Below are 20,680 nucleotides of genomic sequence, written 5' to 3' on the forward strand. Positions count from 1 at the left end.
ATAAATTATATCTAAAAGGATTTATATCTACGTTTTCACATTTCTAATCTAACTTCCCTCAGAATATGTATTGAAAACCAACCCTGATTAAAAAGTCAAAATGGCAGTTTCAGAAATGGACCTCGTAATGTAACTTTGGATCTGATTTGTGGGTTTTAGAATAATTCTGTGTTCCTGGAAGATTAGGGTGGTTGTAGCCTGCTTTGGACTGTTTTCCTCTGCAGCATAATATTGCCCACAAGCCATTTGTTGTTATAAAGTGCCATCGAGTCAGTGCCAACTCATCGCAATCTTGTTTAGGGTTCCTGAGGAGCAGTAGGTGGGTTTGAACTGTCGACCTTGTGGTTTGCAGTCCAGTGCTGATCCTACAGCGCCATACCAGGCCCTTAATAAATGCCAAAGGAGTGCATTTTCTCCCTTACACAAGTTTGATCTATGACTGGAATCGAATTAATCCAGGTAAATTTTAAGTAGTTTTGTGCCAGCTATTTATGATGAACAAAAAGGCCATTTTTCTGGGTTTTGAAATTCATCTATACTAATTGAGCTATATTTAATCATTATCCTAGTCTAGGAATAAAATGCTCCTTAGAGGCAAGAATGGTATCAAGAGGACCAGTCCCTGGGAAAGGACACCATGCTCGGTAAAGCCAGAAGCTCAGTGAAAAAGGAGACCCTCAATAAGATGGATTGTCACAGAGACTGCAATAAAGGGATCAAACACAGCAATCATTGTCTGGATTTTGAGGATGATCCAGGTTTCATTCTGATGTACATGCGGTCATTGAATCAGAACCTAATATCAGCAACAGGAATGAGAGGTTTTTAAAAAAAAAAAAAGATTTTAAAAACAGCATTCATTGACTCAGTAACATACTCTGAATCTATACTGATTCATTTTTCTTAAGGAAGCCTATTTGAAATTATGTATAAAAAGCTGTATGTTTAATGCATCCTGGTCCTTTTTCTCTGTGTCCTTTTTTTTGTTTTGTTTTTTCCCCTCTCTCTTTTTTAATAACTTTGTTCCTTGTAGACACATCCCATTGGAGATTAAGATTAATGCTCAATATCTGTCCCAAGACTCTTAAGCAGGATCAAGCCAAAAAGCAAATTTCTAGAGTTAAAAACTAAAAGTAAACACCCCTCTCTTACCCAGAGCCGTTGCATTCTGGACCATTTTGTGCCCACCTGGCCTTTTCTGCCTTACCTGTTATTAGACTAGCTATTGCTCCAGTGGTGGACAGGGATAGAGGGAGTGAGCAGGATGGCCTTTCTACTCGACATGACAAAATAGGCTATCAAAAACTGTGTTTTAGTAATTCGCGAAGAGACAGGCTCTCTGTTTTCCTATTAGACTTAGATGGGAGAGCCTTTACCTTGTGAAATGAAATTGTAACTACAGTGGAAAAACCTATCAGCCATGCCCATAGTCTGCTTGTGAAGAAATACTGGATGGGTGGCAGACCATGCTGAATTTTCTCATCAAGACTGAAAGTTCGTCTGTCTATCTTCCATTTCGGTTCTCATTCCTCTTTCTGGTCTTCAAATGACCTGTCTTCCAGACCATATTGCATTACCCAGGAGTTGATTATTACAAGTATGGACTCATTATTGTCTTGCTGAAATGCTGTTTTTATGTTTTGTTTAGTTTTGTGTGTGTGTGTGTGAAAGTTGGGACTTTATGTAAAATCAGATAGTGGTAGGATTGATGAGATTGTTTTTGACTTCTCAACAGAGGCAGGTAAAGCAGTGTCTACTGATAGGTTATAAGTAGTTGCCAATCTTGGTAAAACATTGACGTTTATCCTGTTCCTATATAAAATCACCACCATTGTCAAAAAATTTTTTTTTCCTTTCTTTTTTTAAAGTTCCTAGTTTTCATGTGATCCATTTTGTGAGCACGGTATAGGACTAATCAAAGAAAAATATGATGCCTGGCCCAAAAGACCTTAGAGACTGAAAAAAGTCTTGATCAATCTGAATATCTGTGGCTTCTCTGAAATATAAAATTAGATCTTCTAACCCATGGTGACCCAGAAAGAGAGGACCATGCTGTTGTTCGCTTCAGTTTTAGATTTAGAGGCTTTAGGAAAATGAAAGCAATAGTGAGGGCTTTGGCCATTCTCCTGGAAGTCTTAAAAAGAATCTTGAAGATAGTGCTTTCATCTTCTCTGAGGATGGTGATTTACTTGGCCTTTAGTGTGTGAGACCTCATTTATTCCTCATACATACTCTGGGCAGCCTTGGCAGAAGCCATTTTACAGATGAGGAAACTGCTGTCATGAAGCAAGTGGGCCGGCACAAGATACCATAGTTAGGCATCATTTTGGGATAGTTCAGCTCACTAAAGTTGTGAGGCAAAGAAGATGATAGGACCTCAAGCTTGCTTTCAGATATATCTTTCAGACATTCCCACTCCATCTTTCTCATTCTATTTTTATTTGATTTAATTTTGATAAAAGCGTGTATACCAAAAAATTAACATTTTAACCAATTCATGTGTAGTGTAAACCATGCATATGAAGTAAGGATGTGAATAGATGATAATAGTTTTATATTTCATTATGAGAACTTTTCAAGAGAATTAACATGGGAGTTTCTTAGATGAGGTGAAGATGTTAACATTTTGTTCTTCTTGGAACCTTTAATAATTTATGATGGAAATAAATGACAGTTATTTTCTTTGTGATTACAACAAAGTCAGTAGCTGGGATTTACCTGATTTTTGTTGTAAGGTTCTGAGTCAGAGACTCCAGGTACTGCAGGATGAAACACTGTCTGGTCCTTCACCATCCTCATAATTATTTTGAGCTCATTGCTGTAGCCACAGTGTCAGTCCGTCTCGTTGCAGGTCGTCTTCTGCCCACAACTGTACTACCAAGCACGATGTCCCTCCTGACAACATGAAATGAAGTCTTGTCATTCTCTCTTCCAAGGAGCATTCTGGCTGTCCTTCTAAGACAGATTTATTTGCTCTTCTGGTAGTCCATGGTATATTCTATATTTTTTTAACAACACAATATTTCAGATTCATCAATTCTTCTCTGATCTTATTTATTGCTTAGCTTTTGCATGCATATGAGGTGATTGAAAATACCATGGCTTGAATCAGGTGCATCACAGTCCTCCAAGTGAAGTCTTTGTTCTATTGTTGTTAGGTGCCATCAAGTCGGCACCAACTCATAGTGACCTTATGTACAACAGAACAAAACCCTGCCTGGTCCTGGGCCAACCTCACAATTGTTGCCACACTGGAGCCCATTGATGGTGCCACTTGGCCAGTCCATCTCTTTGGGGGTCTTCCCCTGTTTCTCTGACCCTCCACCTTACCAAACATGATAACCTTCTCCAGCAACAGGGCCCTCCTGACAATATGTCCAAAGTTTAAGAGATGAATTTGGTTATTCCTTCCATATAGTTAGTTAGAATTTGATTTCGTCCTTCCCCCTCCCCCTCCTTCTCTGACCCCCATTCCTTCTCGCCTCCTTCATATGGTCATTCCTATTTCTCTGCCTTTGTTCCTGTGGTTTTGTTTTCTGACCTACCTGCCCTCATCCTTGTAGTGACCCTTTTTCTGACCCATCTCCTAGCAAGTCATTCCTGATTTCCCAGCTTTTTTTTTTTTAAACAATCCCCTCCATGCAATCCTTCCCATGTACCCCCCAGGTCTTCAGCACACGGTCGCTCTCCCTCTCTGGATCTAAAGTCTCCAGCTGCTCCATCGCTCCATGTCATCATCTCTGCCTCCATTTCAGGCATCATTGCTTCTCTGGGTACGATCCCGCTCTCTGCTCTTCTCCCTTGATGGTCCTAGGGACCTCCGCTCCTAGACTGAAAAGTTAATCACTCCCCTCCTTGCTATAAAATGTCTACCTTTACATTTCCACCCTCACAATCAGTCCTGATAACAATTATTCACTATTGTATCATAAGAGACCCGTCTGCGTTTCATTGCATCATTCCCAGCTTGTTTTGATTACTCCCTTTCATGACGTCTGTTGTTCCTGTTTGCATTCCTCATTTGTCACATCGTTATCACCCATGGTGTGTAATTTTCTGTCTTTGATTATCTTGTCTATTATCCCCATTTTAGAGAAGAGGGAACTGAGACCCAGAATGAAGACTTTATTCATCATAAACATACAAATAAATGCCAGTTGATGGAGCAGCGGGGTCTGTGTGTCGATGAAATGAAAGCTACTTACAAATTCAGTTCTGCCTTCCAGTTTCCAAACATAACTCTTTTGTCCCCTTCTCTTTCCTATTTCCTTTCTCTTTTACGTCTTTCTTCCTCTTGTTCTTTCCCTAGTCTTTAATTCTCGGTGTTCTCCATGTGCTTCTATAGTAGTGGGGTATTTGAGGAGGAGGAGGTTGGTGGGTCGAGTGTAAGTCCTCCCTTCTACGTTTTAAGCCTGCTCTGTCAGGCCCTGATCCCTGAAGACGCCTTAGTGAACACTAACCATCCCGTCTAAGGCATATTGACTTTGAAGGGGAACTGTACAAGGTAATTAAGATTACACTGAGTTTCAAGATTTAAATTACAAGAGAAGGTTAAGGGTGTAGGCCTATGTCTCACTGGAAAAGAGACCTCCGGAGTGATCTCTCTAAGGTTTTGAACTTTTTGAAACTACAGTGCGCCTATGGAAGACATTGCCAAGAAGGCAGGATAAAGGAAGAGGCTTAGGAGTCATTTAGCAACATGTATTGAACTCCCACTGTGGGTTGAGCCCTGATGCAGAGATGTTAATAAAACTGGCACTTTTAAAAAAAATTCACGGTGATGAAGGGATTGATGAGGAAACCAAAGGGAACCAAAGTTTTTAATACATGTTGATGGGGCTCCAGCGTGTGTGTGTGTGTGTGTGTGTGTGTGTGTGTGTGTGATATCCTTAACGATGTTCACATGTGTCCATAGCAGTGGTTGATTTGCTTCAAGAATTAACAGATATAGACACCCTCCATGAGAGTGAAGAGGGGGCAGAGGTGCTCATCGATGCTCTGGTAAGTTGGGGTTCTGCAGGTTTGGTTTAGGGTTGGCCTCTTTGCCACTGCTGTCCTATGGGAGTGACATCAGGTGGCAAGAGACATGTGAACAACACTAAATGTTGAGAGAAAAAAGTAGAAATACCAAGAAGCTGCAAAAAGTTTGTGGAAAAATGGAATGAAATTTTCCACAAAATTTTTGAAGCCCCCTCGTATGCCTTGTGGAGTACATTACTCTTTGGGATTTTGTTGGGTGAGGGGCTGTAGAGGCCTGTTGTTGTTAAGTGCGGTCAAGTCAGTTCCAACTTGTAGAGACCCTAGACCCTATGTAGGGTTTCCAAGGAGCAGCTGATGATTTTGAACCGCCTGTCCTAACGTGTAGGAGCTCTGGTAGCGTAGTGGTTACAAATCGGGCTGCAAACCTCAAGGTCAGCAGTTCGAAACTACCAGCTGTTCCAAAGGAAATAAATGAGGCTTTCTGCTCCCGTAAAGATTTATAGCCTCGGAAACCCTATATAGGGCCGCTATGGGTCAGAATCGACTCCACAGCACTTAACAATGACAGCAACAACATCCTAACGTGTTAAATACCTGGTGTAGGCAAGCCTTTTCTCATTCTTTTCACTCAGTTTAATCTTACCACATCTTTTCAGATGGGTGTTCCCACTGTCATTCCCATTTTACAGTTCTGAAGCTGAAGCTTAGAGAGAAATGCAAGATAGCTTGGCTTGCTCTTGCTCACACTGCAGGGACTTGAATCTGGGTTCTCTTTGGCTCCCTATTCTGGTCTTCCTGCCCTCTCCCTTCCCAATGTATGGTTACTGACTTGTTTGCAAAAAAATTCACAGATGGTTGTTTTCTTTTCTGGGTTGTATAATCACCCAGGGGATTGTAGGAAATTTCCCCCTTTCCCCCAAAAAACCAAGCCCACAGCCATTGAGTCAATTATGACTAATAGAGATGCTATATAGGATTCCTGAGATTGTAGACCTTTAAGGGAGCAAACAGCTTCATCTTTCTTCCACAGAACATCTGGTTCTGGGTTTGAACCGCTGACCTTGTGGTTAGTAGTCCAGTGCTTATCTTATGGCACCACCAGGGTTCCTTAAGGGTAGGGAAGACAGGTATGATTACTTACTTTCCAGATTTGAAATCAGAAGCCAGAGAGCATTAGAGAGGAAATAAATGTTATAACTCATGCAGGCCAGAGTTGCATTCCCTGCCTAACATTGAAGATTAGGGCTGTCTGTAGTGATTCCCACCACAATTCTGTTCCTACCTCACAAGATCCCCTCTCTCATGACATCAGAGAGGTGAAGGGCTCTCTGCCTGAGGTACCACAGCTGGCCAGTGGTAGAAGTGGGGCTAGTTTCTGACAACACCCTATGGAGTTTTGTCTACCCACCAGGCTAGCTCCCTCCTTAGAGCTCTAATGATTTCCCTTCATTCTGTTTCCTCTTCCCCTTCATCATGTCTTGCTTTTTCCTTTCTGGTAAGGATGGTAGTGAATCCTGGCTTTGATGCAGTTTGAGTTTGCAGAATTTATCTGATTACTGCAGCCACCTGTGCTGGGGGCGCCTGAGGCTCTCATTAGGCAGCTTTCTGGCCCCACCCGAGACTTGCATCAGAATCCTTGGGACTGTGGCCCAAAATGATTCCAAGACCTACCGAAGTGTGAGACCCCACTGCTACACGACCTGCTTGCCCCCACCGGCCTTTCTCTATAAATGTTCTCAGCCCTAAAGAGTCCCCATGTGCCATGCCCACTGCTAGCATTTGGTGTGAATAAAGGGGTTATGAACCCACTGGATATGAAGAACTGTCTCTTACACAGCACGGGGCTGGAGTCCAGCAGAGCCATTTATGACTGAGTGTGATGAAAATTTCTATGACCGTTTTTCTTTCAAGCTCCTTCCTAGAGCAAGCGGCTGCTTTTATAGAATTCCGGACCTTTATATTTCCTTTGAACAACTATACAGAAAGAAAAGGATGATGTTGGGGTGGCCTTATGTTTTGAGGAGCATCTGAAGGCAGGCTATGGCACTTCTTCCTTCCCTGTGTCCCCACAGTGTCATCTGTGCAGTCTTACCTTCCAAAGGTTAATTACAGTGGCCCTGAACGAAGCTTCCTGCTTGGTCCCTGGGCTGATTTTAATTACCATTCTTTGCCTGTGTGAGTAGAAGAGACACCTAGAGATACAGTGAAGCTGGCTGCTGCTTGTAAAATGTACCCCAAAACAGCAGTTCACACAAAAACCCCTTTTGTGTTTTCTGTGTTGCCAAACCTACCAACAAAAGCTGTATCTTGCAGATTGTATTGTCTGTTTCAAAAAACGAACAAACAAAACAGTCTGGGGAGCCATTAGGTAGTTGCTATATAGGGTTTCCTGGTTGTTTTGTTTAGTATTTTATTATTGATATAACTGTTTGAAGATTTTGACTGATAGACTTATACCGGTGGGGCTGGGGTGAATCACAAGCAATTGAACATTTCTGGACTTCAATATAATGTTTACTTCTCTGCAACCAGTCCGAAGCCATGAGTAAATATCAGAGGTCAGAGCAGGTGAGTGGTCTTCCATTTATTTTTTACTTTCCCGTGCACTGCATTCAGGAAGAAATTTGATAAGTATTCTCAATATTACAAGGGTTGAGGTGTCTTTGTAAGTTTTAATTTGGGGCCAATACCACAGGCCTGGAATTGCGTGAGCAGAGGCTAGAGGGCATGCAGCAGAATTTATGTGTTGTGCAGTTTGCAGTTATTGCCTTGGTCTTCTTCCCAGTTGGAAGTCCTAAGCAATAGAACAGCACATTTGTGGAGGATGAGTGCTGTCTTGGCATTCTCAGGGATCCTTGGGTTTTAAAACTTGGGTTGTAGCCACTGCTGTTATTTATGCAAAAGGTGAATATTTGTGCTTTGTAACAAGTTGATTTGGTAGCCTGGAGAATAGCCTCGTTTTCTGAAGAGTAGTGAATATGAAGGTACATATATTGCTTTGATGGTGATTCTCTGACTCTTACAAAGACGGCTTTGGGCTCCTACGGACTAGAGATCAGATTGCATTCATTTTTCTACAGACTGTTCCCAAAATGTGCCTTATTCATAGCCATTCCATGCCTCTGCTCACAATCTGCCTTCAGGCTGGTATGACTGGCTTCTCCTGGACTACCTGGGATGCTCCTAATCCTGTAAAGCAGGAGTGCAGAGTGTCTGGCCGTATAAGGCTTGCAAAATCATTTGGTCTGGCCCTGCCAAGACAACTGCAGTTCCAGCCATCACATTGTTGTTGTTAGGTTCCATCGAGTCGGTACTGACCCATAGCGAACAAAACACTGCCCAATCCTGGGCCAACCTCACTACTGTTCCCACTTTTGAGTCCATTGATGCTGCCACTTGGCCAATCCATCTCATTGAGGGTCTTCCTCTTTTTCTCTGACTCTCCACTTTATCAAACATGATATCCTTCTCCAGGGACTGGTCCCTCCTGACAATATGTCCAAAGTATGACAGGTGAAGTTTGGCCATCTTGGCCTCCAAGAAGCTCTCTGGCTGCTCTTCTTCCAAAACGGATCTTTTGGTTCTTTTGGCAGCCCATGGCACTTTGAATATTCTCCTCCAACACCATATCACAAAGGCATCAATTCTTCTACAGTCTTCCTTATTTACTGTCCAGCTTTCGCATGCATATGAGGTTATTGAAAATACCATGGCTTGGGTCAGGCGCACCTTAGTCCTGAAGCTGACATCTTTGTGCTTCAACACTAAAAATGGTTTTGTGCAGCAGATTTGCCTAATACAATGCGTCGTTTGATTTCTTGACTGCTGCTTCTGTGAGTGTTGATAGTTGATCCAAGAAGAATGAAGTCCTTGATAACTTCAATCTTTTCTCCTTTGATAAGAATGTTGTTTATTGGTCCAGTGGTGAGGATTTTTGTTTCTTTTATATTGAGATGTAATCCAATGTAAAGATCCAAAGGCTGTGCTCTTTGATCTTCATCAGTAAATGTTTTAAGTCCTCTTCACTTTCGGCAAGCAAGGTTTTATCATCTGCATATCGCAGCTATCACATTAGGGGTGAGTTAATTAAATGTTTGATCAAATATAGCAAGCTGATTTTTTTTTTTTAATGTTTTATTGTGAATTATGTGATAGTTTACATGGGAGAACATTAGTTTTACATTCATTCTATTGTATATAGTCTCATTGCCATGGTTACAATCTCTCCTCTATGCAATCCTTCCTCTGTAACCCCCAGGTCTTCAGCACACAGTCGCTCTCCCTCTCTGGGTCTAAAGTCTCCAGCTACTCCATCGCTCCATGTCGTCATCTCTGGCTCCATTTCAGGCATCACTGCTTCTCTGAGTAGGGTCCCGTTCTCTGCTCTTCTCCCTTGATGGTCCTTGGGAACTCCGCTCCTAGACTGAAAAGTTAATCACTCCCCTCCTTGCTATGAAACATCCACCTCCACATTTCCGACCCTCACAAACAGTCCTGACAACAACCATTCACTATTGCATCACAAGAGACCCATCTGTATTTCATTGCATCAGCCCCGGCTAGTCAGATTGAATACTACTCACTAGAGATTCTACCTTCCTCCAGGCCCTCTGGATCTAGGTTCCCTCTTGAAAGCTTGTAAGCCAGTCACTTCTTGCCTTTGTAGCTCCCCACCCCCCATTTTGGGTATCCAATGTCCAAGTTGCCCATCCCTGTCTACTCTGTGTGTGGAGGGGGTGGGAATGATTCTTGCTGTAAGGACTTGTTCCCTCTTTTGAGCTACTGCTTCCATAGGTGTAGGTCAAGTTCATCAAATTGTATGAGAATATATATATATTTTTTTCCTCTTCTTTTTACTTGTGGTTGAGCTCTGATCATCCAGTCACTGAAGCCAGGATAAGTGGGTATTATCTGCAAGTGTGGGTGTTCTTATGCATATGCCCTCTCTTCTCATCAGCTGGACACTTCACTGTCCACTCTAGTCCTCTGTGGCTATGTCACTGACTCTGTGCTCAAGAGTCCCCAGGTCTTGCCACACTGCTAGCTAACCAGGTCTTCACCCGGGTTCACAGAAGTCTATTGAACTTTGTAGGGCTTAGCTCACCGCTTCATTGCTGTTTTTCCCTCACTTCCCCTTATCGGTGTTGAGTGTGGTCACCAATCACAGCATATATTCCCATTGAGTCTTAGTCTTGGAAGGGGGTTTGCACTGAGGGGACCCGACCACTTGCCTTGATGTTTCCTGGGCAAGCAAGTTGCTTGAACAGTCGGTCTGCCTATGTTGTTTTATATTTTTCCTGTAGGTCTTTCTTTCAAGAAGTATCTTCTGTTCTTCTAGCCACTCCAGGTTGGTCTGCTTGTTCTTTCAAGTAAGAATTTCCCATCTCTGGAGATCTGGATGTGGTTGAGGCTTCTACCTATAGTCTTATGTATTGCAGAGGCTCCGCAGGAAGCCTCCTTCACTGGGCACGTTGTAGCCCCATTTTAGGTGTTCCAATCAGTTATAGGCAGAAGACGGACTTACAAGTTTTCTATGGTGATGCTTTTCGCTATTCCTTTCTCTCCCCTCCAGTGTCTACTTTATAATATAATGCAAGGAAAACCAAGATTCAAAAGACAGCCAAGCATCTTAATATTATTCCCCCCTTTTCCACATTCCAATCAAGGCTCGATCTCTGTATCTCAGAACTCTGTTGTTCTCAAGTTGTGCATATATCATTATTTACCTCTGTCTCACTTAGCCCACTGAGACCTGCCTAATTGTTCTCCCATCTGTTTGTTCTTCCATTCCTCTCTCCCTACTTATATATTGCCCCCTCCCTATCACCCAAACTATCCTGTGTCTAATCCCTGCCCTGTGCTCCACCTTCCCCTCCCTCCTCTCACCCATCCCCAACATCCCAATAATCAAAAAGAATCCCCCTCCCACCCCCCTTTAGTATGGGTTCTTTCCCTTAGTGTTTTACAGTAGTGGTCCTATGCAGTATTTCTCTTTTTGTGACTGACTAATTTCACTCAGCATGATGTCTTCAAGGTTCATCCATGTTATGCAGTGGCACAAGCTAATTTTTAAGTTGATACTCTTGCGTGGCCCATAAATGATGTTACAAATTTTGGCAGAAAAAAGATTTCCCCACCCTTGCTTTAAAGCCCAACTCAAGCCTTAATCTTCTCTTTGTCTGGGTTTTCCCCAAGACTCATCACAAAGTAGATATTGTGCTCCTTAGCACTTTTTACATCTCATCACTTCCTTGTCAGGTTGAATTGTAGATCTCTGTTTAGAAACCTGTTTGTCCTGAGTTGTGAGCCCCACCAGGAGAATGGTGGAGGTCATGGACTTACAGATGTGCATCCTTGGGAAAGTTACCTAACCTCTTTGTTCTTTGTTTCTTCTGCTGTAAAATGGGATAACAGTAGTGTTTACTACACAAGACTCAAGTAAGGATTAAATTTTTAAATCAGTCTTTAGAACAGTGCCTGGCACAGAGTAAACACCCAATAAATATTGACCATTATTGATGTAAAGTTATTATGCATGGGACATAATTAGTACTCTATAAATGTCAAGTTAAAATTATATGTATCATCTGCCACACAGTGAGATGTTTCTGAAAAGTTAGTTCAACAATTATTTTTAAGTACTGTATACATAACTTGAGACAGCTACTTTAAAAGGTACAGGCCTAAATAAAATATGGGAAAGTAGGAGTTTAGTGTTTTTTACTTTATTTTAAAAAGGATGAAATAAGTAGTGAAGCTAATACAAGGCAGTCTATTGCGAGTGGCTGTAAGAGATGCAGGCATCTGTGGAAATGGGAAGGGGGTGATCACCTTGGATGGGGAAAAACCAAGGACTGCAGAGCCTCCAGTGTCCTGGGAGTCTGGACACAGCGCAGGTTTCATGAGGAAATTTGAAAATCCAGAGAGTGAAAGATACAAAGATTCATCTTTAAGGACCCACGACCCACGGATACCACTTTTGGTGTTTTCCTAGCAGTTTTTCCTCTACTTGTGTGTGTGTGGCGGGGGGCACATGTGTATACACACATGCAAGTGCACACAAACAGATGGAAACTTATTATATAGTGTGTAACATGGATATTCATCTGACAGCCTTGTGAATGTTTTCCATATCATTCAATATTCTTACACAGAATAGTTTTCTTTAGTCTTAACTTTAATGGTTGGTTTTAATTCACAAAATGTACAATACCTTTTTATAGTTTGCATTTTTTATTGAGGTGTAAAATTCACTCTTTCTAGTAATATACTTCTGGACTCCTGGTGTGGCACTGCAAGAAAAGCACTGGACTTTGAATCACAATGTTGGCAGTTCAGACCCACCAGCTGCTCTTCAGAAACGCTGTACAGGGTCACAATGCATTGAAATCAACTCAACAATACGTGATTTGAGAAACAGTCAATAAGTAATCAAGAAAACTCTCAGAAAGTGGTTCTCTATGAACCTATTTGACAGCACTTAACAACAGTTATGTAGAAAGTTAAAATACCAGGGAGAAAAGCCCAAACCCATTGCTGGGGTGTCAACTTTGACTCATAGAGACCCTATTGGACAGGGCAGAACTACCCTATATGTGGCACTGCAGGGTAATGCACTGGATCAACCGCTCCTCAGAGTATGTTGCTATGAATTGGAACTGTCTCATCAGCACTTAACAACAATCTTTAGGGAAGCAGATTGCTGTTACCTTTCTCCCTTGGACCGGTTGATATATTCAAACTTCTCACCTTTTGGTTTGCAACTAAGTGCTTAACTACTGTGCCACTAGGGCTTCTGCGAGTTAAAATCATGACATAATACAGAGTCACTGGGAAATTAAATTAGATAGTTAGGAAAGGCAAAGTTCGGATGACAGTTAGAAATCAGCCATTCAGAATGCTCAAGGGCAAGATGGGACAAATGCAAGGTAAGAATGAGCTTGGCATAACTGAGGAACAGAAAACTCACTAGAACCATCATAGTGCTGCTGGGGTGAGGAGTAAGAGCTTAGTTAGCGCCAGTATACATTGGACTTTGTAGGCCTTGGTAAGAGTTACTACACTGGTTGAATTTCCAATGTGAAGGGAAGTGACTGGAAGATTATAAGTGATATGATCTGAGCTAATGCTTTATCCAGGCCACTCTGGCAGCTGTATGGATAATGGGTTCGAGGGACAAGAGTAGGGGGACAAGCTAGACTTTTTTAGGCATGCAGATGAAAAGTGGTGGTGGCCTGGATGAGCGTGGTGGTGTGGAGGTGACAGAGAAGGTGGGTTTGAGGTACCATTTTGGAGGTGGAGTGGGAGGACTTGATGACTTGGATCTGAGAGGTAAAGGAAAGTGCAGGATGAAGAAGAGTCCAGGTCATGGCTTGAGCAACTGCATGGATTCTGGTACAGCAGGGTGAGATGTGGGAAGCTGCGGAAGAAGCCATATGAAATGTGTGATGCATGTTAGCGATCCAGGAAGATGTCAGCTTTCAAAGTTGTCCTCTTAGTGATAAAATATTATTAGGTAGGTTGCAAACAGTTTTACATTTTACAATATTGCCATATACCATATATATCCTCAAAACTTACTGCTTGATCAAGACTCAGTGGGGTGGGGGGGTTTTTTTGTTTGTTTGTTTTTTTAAAACAATGAAATTTCTGGAACTCCTAGAAAGTAGAAAAACTGAACTCTTGAAAAAGCTTACTAGTAAATTGTTGTTTGTTGTTAAGTGCTGTCGAGTTGGTTCCAACCCATAGTGACCCTCGATAGGGTCTGCAAGAGGCAGCTGGTGAGCTTGAACCCCTGACCTTGTGGTTCAAACCAACTTTGCAGTCTAGCGCATTAGCTCCTTAGGGCTAATGGTTCGCGGGGGGTGGGGGTGGGGGGGAATCACTCCTTCAAACTCTTTTTTTTTTTTTTGCTTCCTTCTCTTCTTTTCTTTTATCTGCCCTCTTTGGTCATGTGGGAAAGGCTGTTTGAGTCTGCCCTTGAACTTTGACTCTATAAGACCTGCTAGAGTATTGCTTAGGAGCCCTGAGCTCCTAAGAAGAATATAAACACAGGAAATATGCAATGACTATTCAGGAAATGTCAGATTTAATATAGTCATGATTTCAAGGCCAGGGTTGTTTTCTCTGCCTGGTGTTATAATCCCTAAGCAGGATTTGTTTTAGTATCAGACATAGACACAAGCCCAAAAAAATAGACCCAAGGGGTTAGAGGGAGTAGGAGAGAATGCTAATTTGTTCTTCTAACTAGGCAATATCCAAAGGAATGCATAAATAAAAGTATTTTTCCAAGGTTTTCCTCAACTAAATGTATTTTGACTGCTTTTGGCCATCCTGTGATCAGATAAAATTGCATTTAACCCAGTTATACATAAAGTTTCATACTTTGCAAGCAGATTTTTGTAGCAATAGAAAAGATTCTTCTCTAGCCAGATGCCTATTATCTACCCAAACCATTCAACTCTGGGATCTGAGCATGTTGCTCACTGCCACTGTCCCCACCACTGTTATACAGCAGAGATGGGAAACGTAAGTAAGAACCAGGGAAAAGGAAAAATAAAAAGAATAATGCCAAGAAAACAGCAATAAGCAATTGAAAGTGGTGAAGCATTTTGCAGAACCGACAAGCCATGTGATACCCAGCGGAGGTGCAGCGTATGCTGCGTTAGGATTGAGGGAGATTATAAGACAATCAGGGTGATTCAGAGAAAAACAAACTGTGACATGGTTCATATTTTCCCCCCAGATGTTTTCTGTTTTCTCCTACATACATACCCAAATTGTCCAAATAATTAAGAAAAACGTTGCAGTGGATTTCTTGAGTGACGCTCTTCTGGCTGTGAGATTTGAGAGCAAGATTGCATATCCTCTGATGTGAGAGGGGAAAACGGGCTGTCTCCTCTGTGGCATCAGTATCCCTTCAGATACACTGCTAGCCCATCTTTCATTGTTCCTCACACCAGGGCGAAAAGGTATCACAAACTAGTTAATCATTTTCTGCTTTGTGCCTTGTCCAGATGCTTCCTTAAGTTTTATCCAGAAAGAAGTAAAGATGCCTTATTTCAAGATCTGTCCCTCTAGGCCATTGCTTCCACCCTCAAGCTGAGTTTGAATTGTGTCAGACTGTGTCTAGTAGACTGCCTTATGCACAAGTGCTCAGGAAGTGTCAGATGAGTTGAGGTCACTTCCTTCTCACCCCTGTCTTCTCTCTTCTTCCATCACTCAAGCGATAGGGTTTCATAAGCAAAATTAGTTTTGGAGTTGGTTACCTCTGCCACCTGCTTTGTGACTTTAGCCAAGTTAATTAGCACCTCTGAAGCTTTGTTGTCTCACCTGTGAGAGTTGTAAGGATTACATGAAGGTAAGTGGAGCAGTGTATATAGGAGCCAATTATACTGCACAAAACAAGTGTTCTAATTTTAACAGAATACACTGTCTGCTATGTGTAGCATTACACTAGACTCTGAAGAGTATACTGAGATAAATGAGTTAAGGTGCCCTTTGTGCCTTGGTTTTTTTGGTTGATTATTGTTGTTGTTTGTTAGTTTGTTTTAAATAATTGCCATCAACCAGAACCAGGGTAAGGCGTGTCATACATCTTCGTTTAGTTTTTACAACTTACTCCCATTTCTTAAGTGAGGAGACGAAGCATTGTAAACGAGGATACACCATGAGTTTGCAGCTGCCTTAATATTTAGACCCAGGTTTACTCATTGGCTACCTACTTAGAAATTTACTACCAGGTAGATCTACACTTCTTGATAATAGAAAATTGTTTCTTTTGCTGTTCTTCCTTAGTATGCCTCATGATTACCTGAGGACAGTCACCCTAAGAACACAAATTGTGCACAGAAGGTAGCATGAAGTAGTAAAAGCATTATTTCACCTAATAGGAAGAAGGCTGGTGTTAGCTGTGTGGTTTTGACTAAGCCACGACCCTCTTGAATATCAAACAATATAATGTGTCTACTGATCCTCTCCTAGCTATCCCAAAGCATGTGGGAGTCAGGTTAAATAAGAGAATTAGAATTGCTTTGTAGTATGTTAAATACAATGCAAATAGGTTGGAGTCCTGGTGTGGCACTGTAGGATAAGTACTGGACTGCTAATGAGTTGATGGTTCAAACCCACTATCCACTCTTTGGAAACCCTCTACAGACAGGGTCACTATGAGTTGGAACTGACTTGATGGAACTTAACTACAGTAAATAACATAAGGCATTTTATCATGTTAAAATAATTCTTTTCAAAACAAAATTAGAAAGTCCTAAGAAGTAATTGTTTTATAAAAGCATGGAAAGTTAGGAATATTTAGACTTTAACCTTAAATTCTAAGGTCAGCACAAAGCAAGACTAGTAAACTTTCCAGCTAAACATTTCTGGCTGCTCTGATCTAGAAAGCAGTCCTGGTGTTGTGCTGGTTAATGCGCTGGACTGCAAAGCCAGTTTGAACCTCAAGGTCAGTGTGGTTCAAGCTCACCAGCAGCTCTTCTGAAATCCTATATAGGGTCACTATGGGTTGGAACCCACTCGATGGCACCTAACAAAAACAACAATGGTCTAGGAATCTTTTTGATTTGAATGAAGTGTTGACCTGACTTAAGATAGCATTTTTAAAAAGACATTTACATTCCGAAGAGAAGTAGAAAGGACTGAACTTGGAATCACAAGTGCTCACACTGTTCCTAACTAATTTTGTGGGCTTGAATTTTACTTTGTCATCTTAAGCTTTGTTTTGTTGTTAAGTGCCACCAAGTTGGTTCTTACTCAGAGCGACCCTGTATAAGGTTTCCAAGGGACAACTAGTAGATTTGAACCACCCATCATGTGGTTCGCAGTCCAGTGCCTATCCTATAGCACCACACCAGGAGTTCTAAGCTTTATTTTACTCATCTTAAATTAGGGATAATGATGCCTGCCCTTTCCTTACCACAGGGTAACTTTAAAGCTCAAAAGAGATCATGGATTGTAAATCATAGATACTGATTATTTACTTACTTTGTTCACTGAAATAGTAGGTGAAAGGAAAGGCAATGTACAATAAAGGGAGGTGGGGGTAAGCACAGAATGATTAGTGCAAAGGAATACCCTGGGAGGAACACAAAAGTTAAAGGCAACAAAGGTAAATGCTATTACATATCCAGCCCTGTAATAACAGTAATAACAGTAACTTCTGAGTAGCTATATAGAAAGCTGAACAGAGACCACAACCAGGAATATATGAGGGGGCTTCAAAAAGTTTATATGCTTCTATGATCATCCTGTGTCCTTGAAGACAATCTCTCAAAATTACCCCTTTGGAGTCCCAAAAAACAGTTGCCATAACCTTCTGAGTTGACCTCTCGCTTTGAGTTTATCCCCTCGGAAGCCACTGGTTTGATCAGATCTTGCTCTCTAAATCGTATTGGTCAAGTCAAGACTCATCTCAGTTATGATTCATTCCATAAAATTGTCCTCATTGGTTTTGATTGTGTTTAAAAGATTGATGAAAAGGTCAGCTCTTTGAACTAGCTGATCTTCATATGGTGCTTTTTTTCAGTATCATTTATTTCCTGAAGGCACCCTAATGAGACTAAGACAAGTATATTACTGAGAGAACTTGTCTGCAGCCATCCACTGATTGCAGAGACGTGTTTATACATGTTTTGCTTGGAATAAACCCATGCATGTAAAAACTGGAACTCCAGTTGTTGTTGTTGTTATGTGCCAAGGAGTCGGTTCTGACTCATAGCAACCCTGTATAGGTTTTCCAAGGCTATAAATCTTTACAGGAGCAGAAAGCCTCATCTTTCTCCCACGGAACAGCTGGTAATTTCGAACTGCTGACCCTGAGGATAGCAGCCCCAAAATGTTTTAACTTACTCTCCTATTTATATGTGCTGTAAATCTATCCATGAATAGATTTATCTATCCATGTAAGATAATCACAGGGTTGCTATGAGTCAGAACCAACTTGATGGCACTAACAAGAACAAATAGTAAAGCATAAAGGAAGACAAAATTAGGAACATTTTATAGCCATAACCAAACACCCTAAGGGAATGAATCCCTGAGCCTGGGGGCGCAGGGGCCACCAAGGTCAGTTGGCATCACATAGTCCATAGAGAGAGTGCTCTATATCATACTTCAGTGAGCTGCAACTGGGGCTTTAAAAGTTTGTGAGTGGCCAGCTAATGAGCAACTATTGGTTTTTCCTCATTTGGAGCAAAAGAGAATGAAAAAAATCAAAAGACTTAAGGAAACAGTTAGTCCAAAAGAAATGGATCACATGAGCACCAACCTCCATGACCATGAAGCCAGAAGAACTAGTTGATGCCTGGCTGCCACTGCTAACTGAAAAGGGATCGCAATAGAAAGTCCTGGATAGAGTGGGAGAAAAATGTGGAACAAAATTCAAAATGGTAAAAAAAAGAAGACCAGGTGTACTAGTCTGATAGAGATTGGTGGAACACCAAAGACCATGACCCTAAGTCACTTTTCAGGCCTGGAACTGAACTCACTCCTGTTGCTCCACTTGCAGCCAAATGATAGATAAGGCCTAGAAAACAAGCATGGAAGCTGGGAGGAATAGCACCTCTTAGAACAACCAACCATAGCAGCTCAGAAGGTCAGCAGCATTTGCCCTCGGATAGTGCTCAGAAGGCAGGAGGGGATAGGAAAGAAGGATGAACGGAAACAGTAAAGACAGTGAGGAAGTGAGAAGAGTGCTTTTGCGTTGTAGGAATTACAGTCAGTTCCACAAATCACAACATGTATGAACTGTTTAATGGAAAAGCAATCTGCTCCATAAACTTTCACCCAAATCACAATAGAAAGTCTTTTTTAAAGTGGGGGAAAAAGCAATATTGGAGAAGTAGGTATGGAAATGGGAACTTTTGAGGGCTCTTCTGTGATGTTTGTTTTTCTCTCTTTGCTTCCCTGTTCCTGAAGGTGGATGGTCAGGTCGTAGCACTGCTAGTGCAGAACTTGGAGCGCCTGGATGAATCTGTGAAGGAAGAGGCAGATGGTGTCCACAATACTCTGGGTGAGGAGAGGGTGCCCAGTTTTCCCTGAGTTTCTTTGTGCTTGTTTTAGATATGGGTGGGCATCTCCTGTCCTCTTTCATAACAGAGTCAGCAGCAGTGTGTTGTCTGACCTTCTGCTGCCTATCTACCCTTGCAGAAATGAAGACCCTTGTGTAGATTTCATATAACTGCAGCTTTGGTGTGGCTTGTAGTAATAAAGGCACTAAGTAGATAACAATCTTCCTGAGCAAAAACCACTGGCTCCTTCTAACAGGCCTTTGCTGGGTGACTGTTTTCTTTCTTGCTTTAGAAAATGTGTATTTTACAATTTTTAATCCCCTCATGTGTGGCTTTTCCTCCCACTCTCCTTCTGTAGAACTCCAAACTTTTGAATAACTGTGTACCTTGTAGGGCATTTTATTTGAAGAGGAGCCAGTGTTTCTTTGTCTTCTTATGTATAATTTGCTATGTAAACTGTAAGTTGAAATATTGCTATTAACTTGGCTGCCCCGTTAGCAAGTGTTCAGGTAAGTAGGTTCCGCTTTCCCCTTTCATTTCTCCAGTCCTTCCCGTTGTAACATTGCTGAACCAATCACCTATTTCAAATTGTGCTTTGAGGTAGTTTTCTTTATCTTATATCTTCTATGTCTTTTAAAACCAGAGGTGACATATCTGTAAGCAGAGTTTGAGAAATGAACGAGGCCCAGTAGAAGCAGAAATTTTGATGAGATTAGATTTTTCTCTCTGCTCCTTTGTGTTTACCTTAGATTTCTCTTGTAGTTCTAGACTCTTTTCAATGAGAATTATCATAGAGAAAGGGGACGATATAGCACCTAGGCAGTAGAAGAGTGAACACAGCCCTCTGTAATTTGGGAGTTGGCTCTAGTTACTAGAGCCAGAATTTGGCATTGCCTGATGCTGGATTTTGTGGAAAGAAAGCTTATCAAAGTCTTAACTGACTGTTAATTTTTTAAAGCATGGCATAATGGCAATAGCACCTGACGGAGATCTCTTAGTGCCACATTGGCCATCTGCCAACAGCACAGGAGATTCATCTCTTCCCCTTAATACTGCCTGAGGTTTGTCAGACACTGTGCTAGGCACTGGGTACATGGAAGGTGAATTAAGGGGCAGACTGATGGGAAAGTCTGACAGACAGAAAAGATAATATTTACCACAGGGTCTTAAATGCTGTACTAGGAGTCTGTGGAAATAAAGACAAGGGTGTCTCTCCATTACTGGTAGCTCTTTCCGGCTGAATATGAAGACCGTGCATTTTGAAAAGTGGAGAAGTGTGAGAAGAACCCGTGGGCAGGGGAGTTGTTGTTAAGTGCCGTTGAGTCGATTCCGACCCATAGTGACCCTGTATAGGGTTTCCAAGGAGTGGCTGGTGAGCTTGAACCACTGACCTTGTGGTTCAAGCGACTTTGCAGTCTGACGCATTAGCCCACAGCACCACACCAGGACTCCATGGCAGAGGAGTGGCATCTACAAAGTTTGGGAGCCATGAATGGGCATGGGCTTTGAGGAAAGGTGAGAAATGAACTATGGCCAGTGCCATTGGTGGGTAATATACTGGAGGAGTAAATTTGTCCAGATTTTGGAAGACAGGAAGTTTGGATTTTATTTTAGTCATCTACAATTCAAGTGTGGTTACAAATCGGGCTGCGAACTGCAAAGTCAACAGTTTGAAACTA

The 20,680-nt window shown here is 41.8% G+C and overlaps 1 protein-coding gene across 1 annotated transcript in view; it reads left to right on the plus strand.

Annotated features, from left to right (window-relative positions):
* Positions 1–20,680, plus strand: part of CTNNBL1 (catenin, beta like 1) — a 223,862-nt gene that overhangs the window by 87,692 nt on the left and 115,490 nt on the right. Inside the window, exons 5-6 of the mRNA XM_006874728.1 lie at positions 4,904–5,001; positions 18,910–19,003. Coding sequence (XP_006874790.1) covers positions 4,904–5,001; positions 18,910–19,003 — 192 coding nt within the window. The remainder of the gene's footprint in view (positions 1–4,903; positions 5,002–18,909; positions 19,004–20,680) is intronic.

This window comes from Chrysochloris asiatica, unplaced genomic scaffold (genome assembly GCF_000296735.1).
Source record: "Chrysochloris asiatica unplaced genomic scaffold, ChrAsi1.0 scaffold00296, whole genome shotgun sequence".
NCBI lineage: Eukaryota > Metazoa > Chordata > Mammalia > Afrosoricida > Chrysochloridae > Chrysochloris > Chrysochloris asiatica.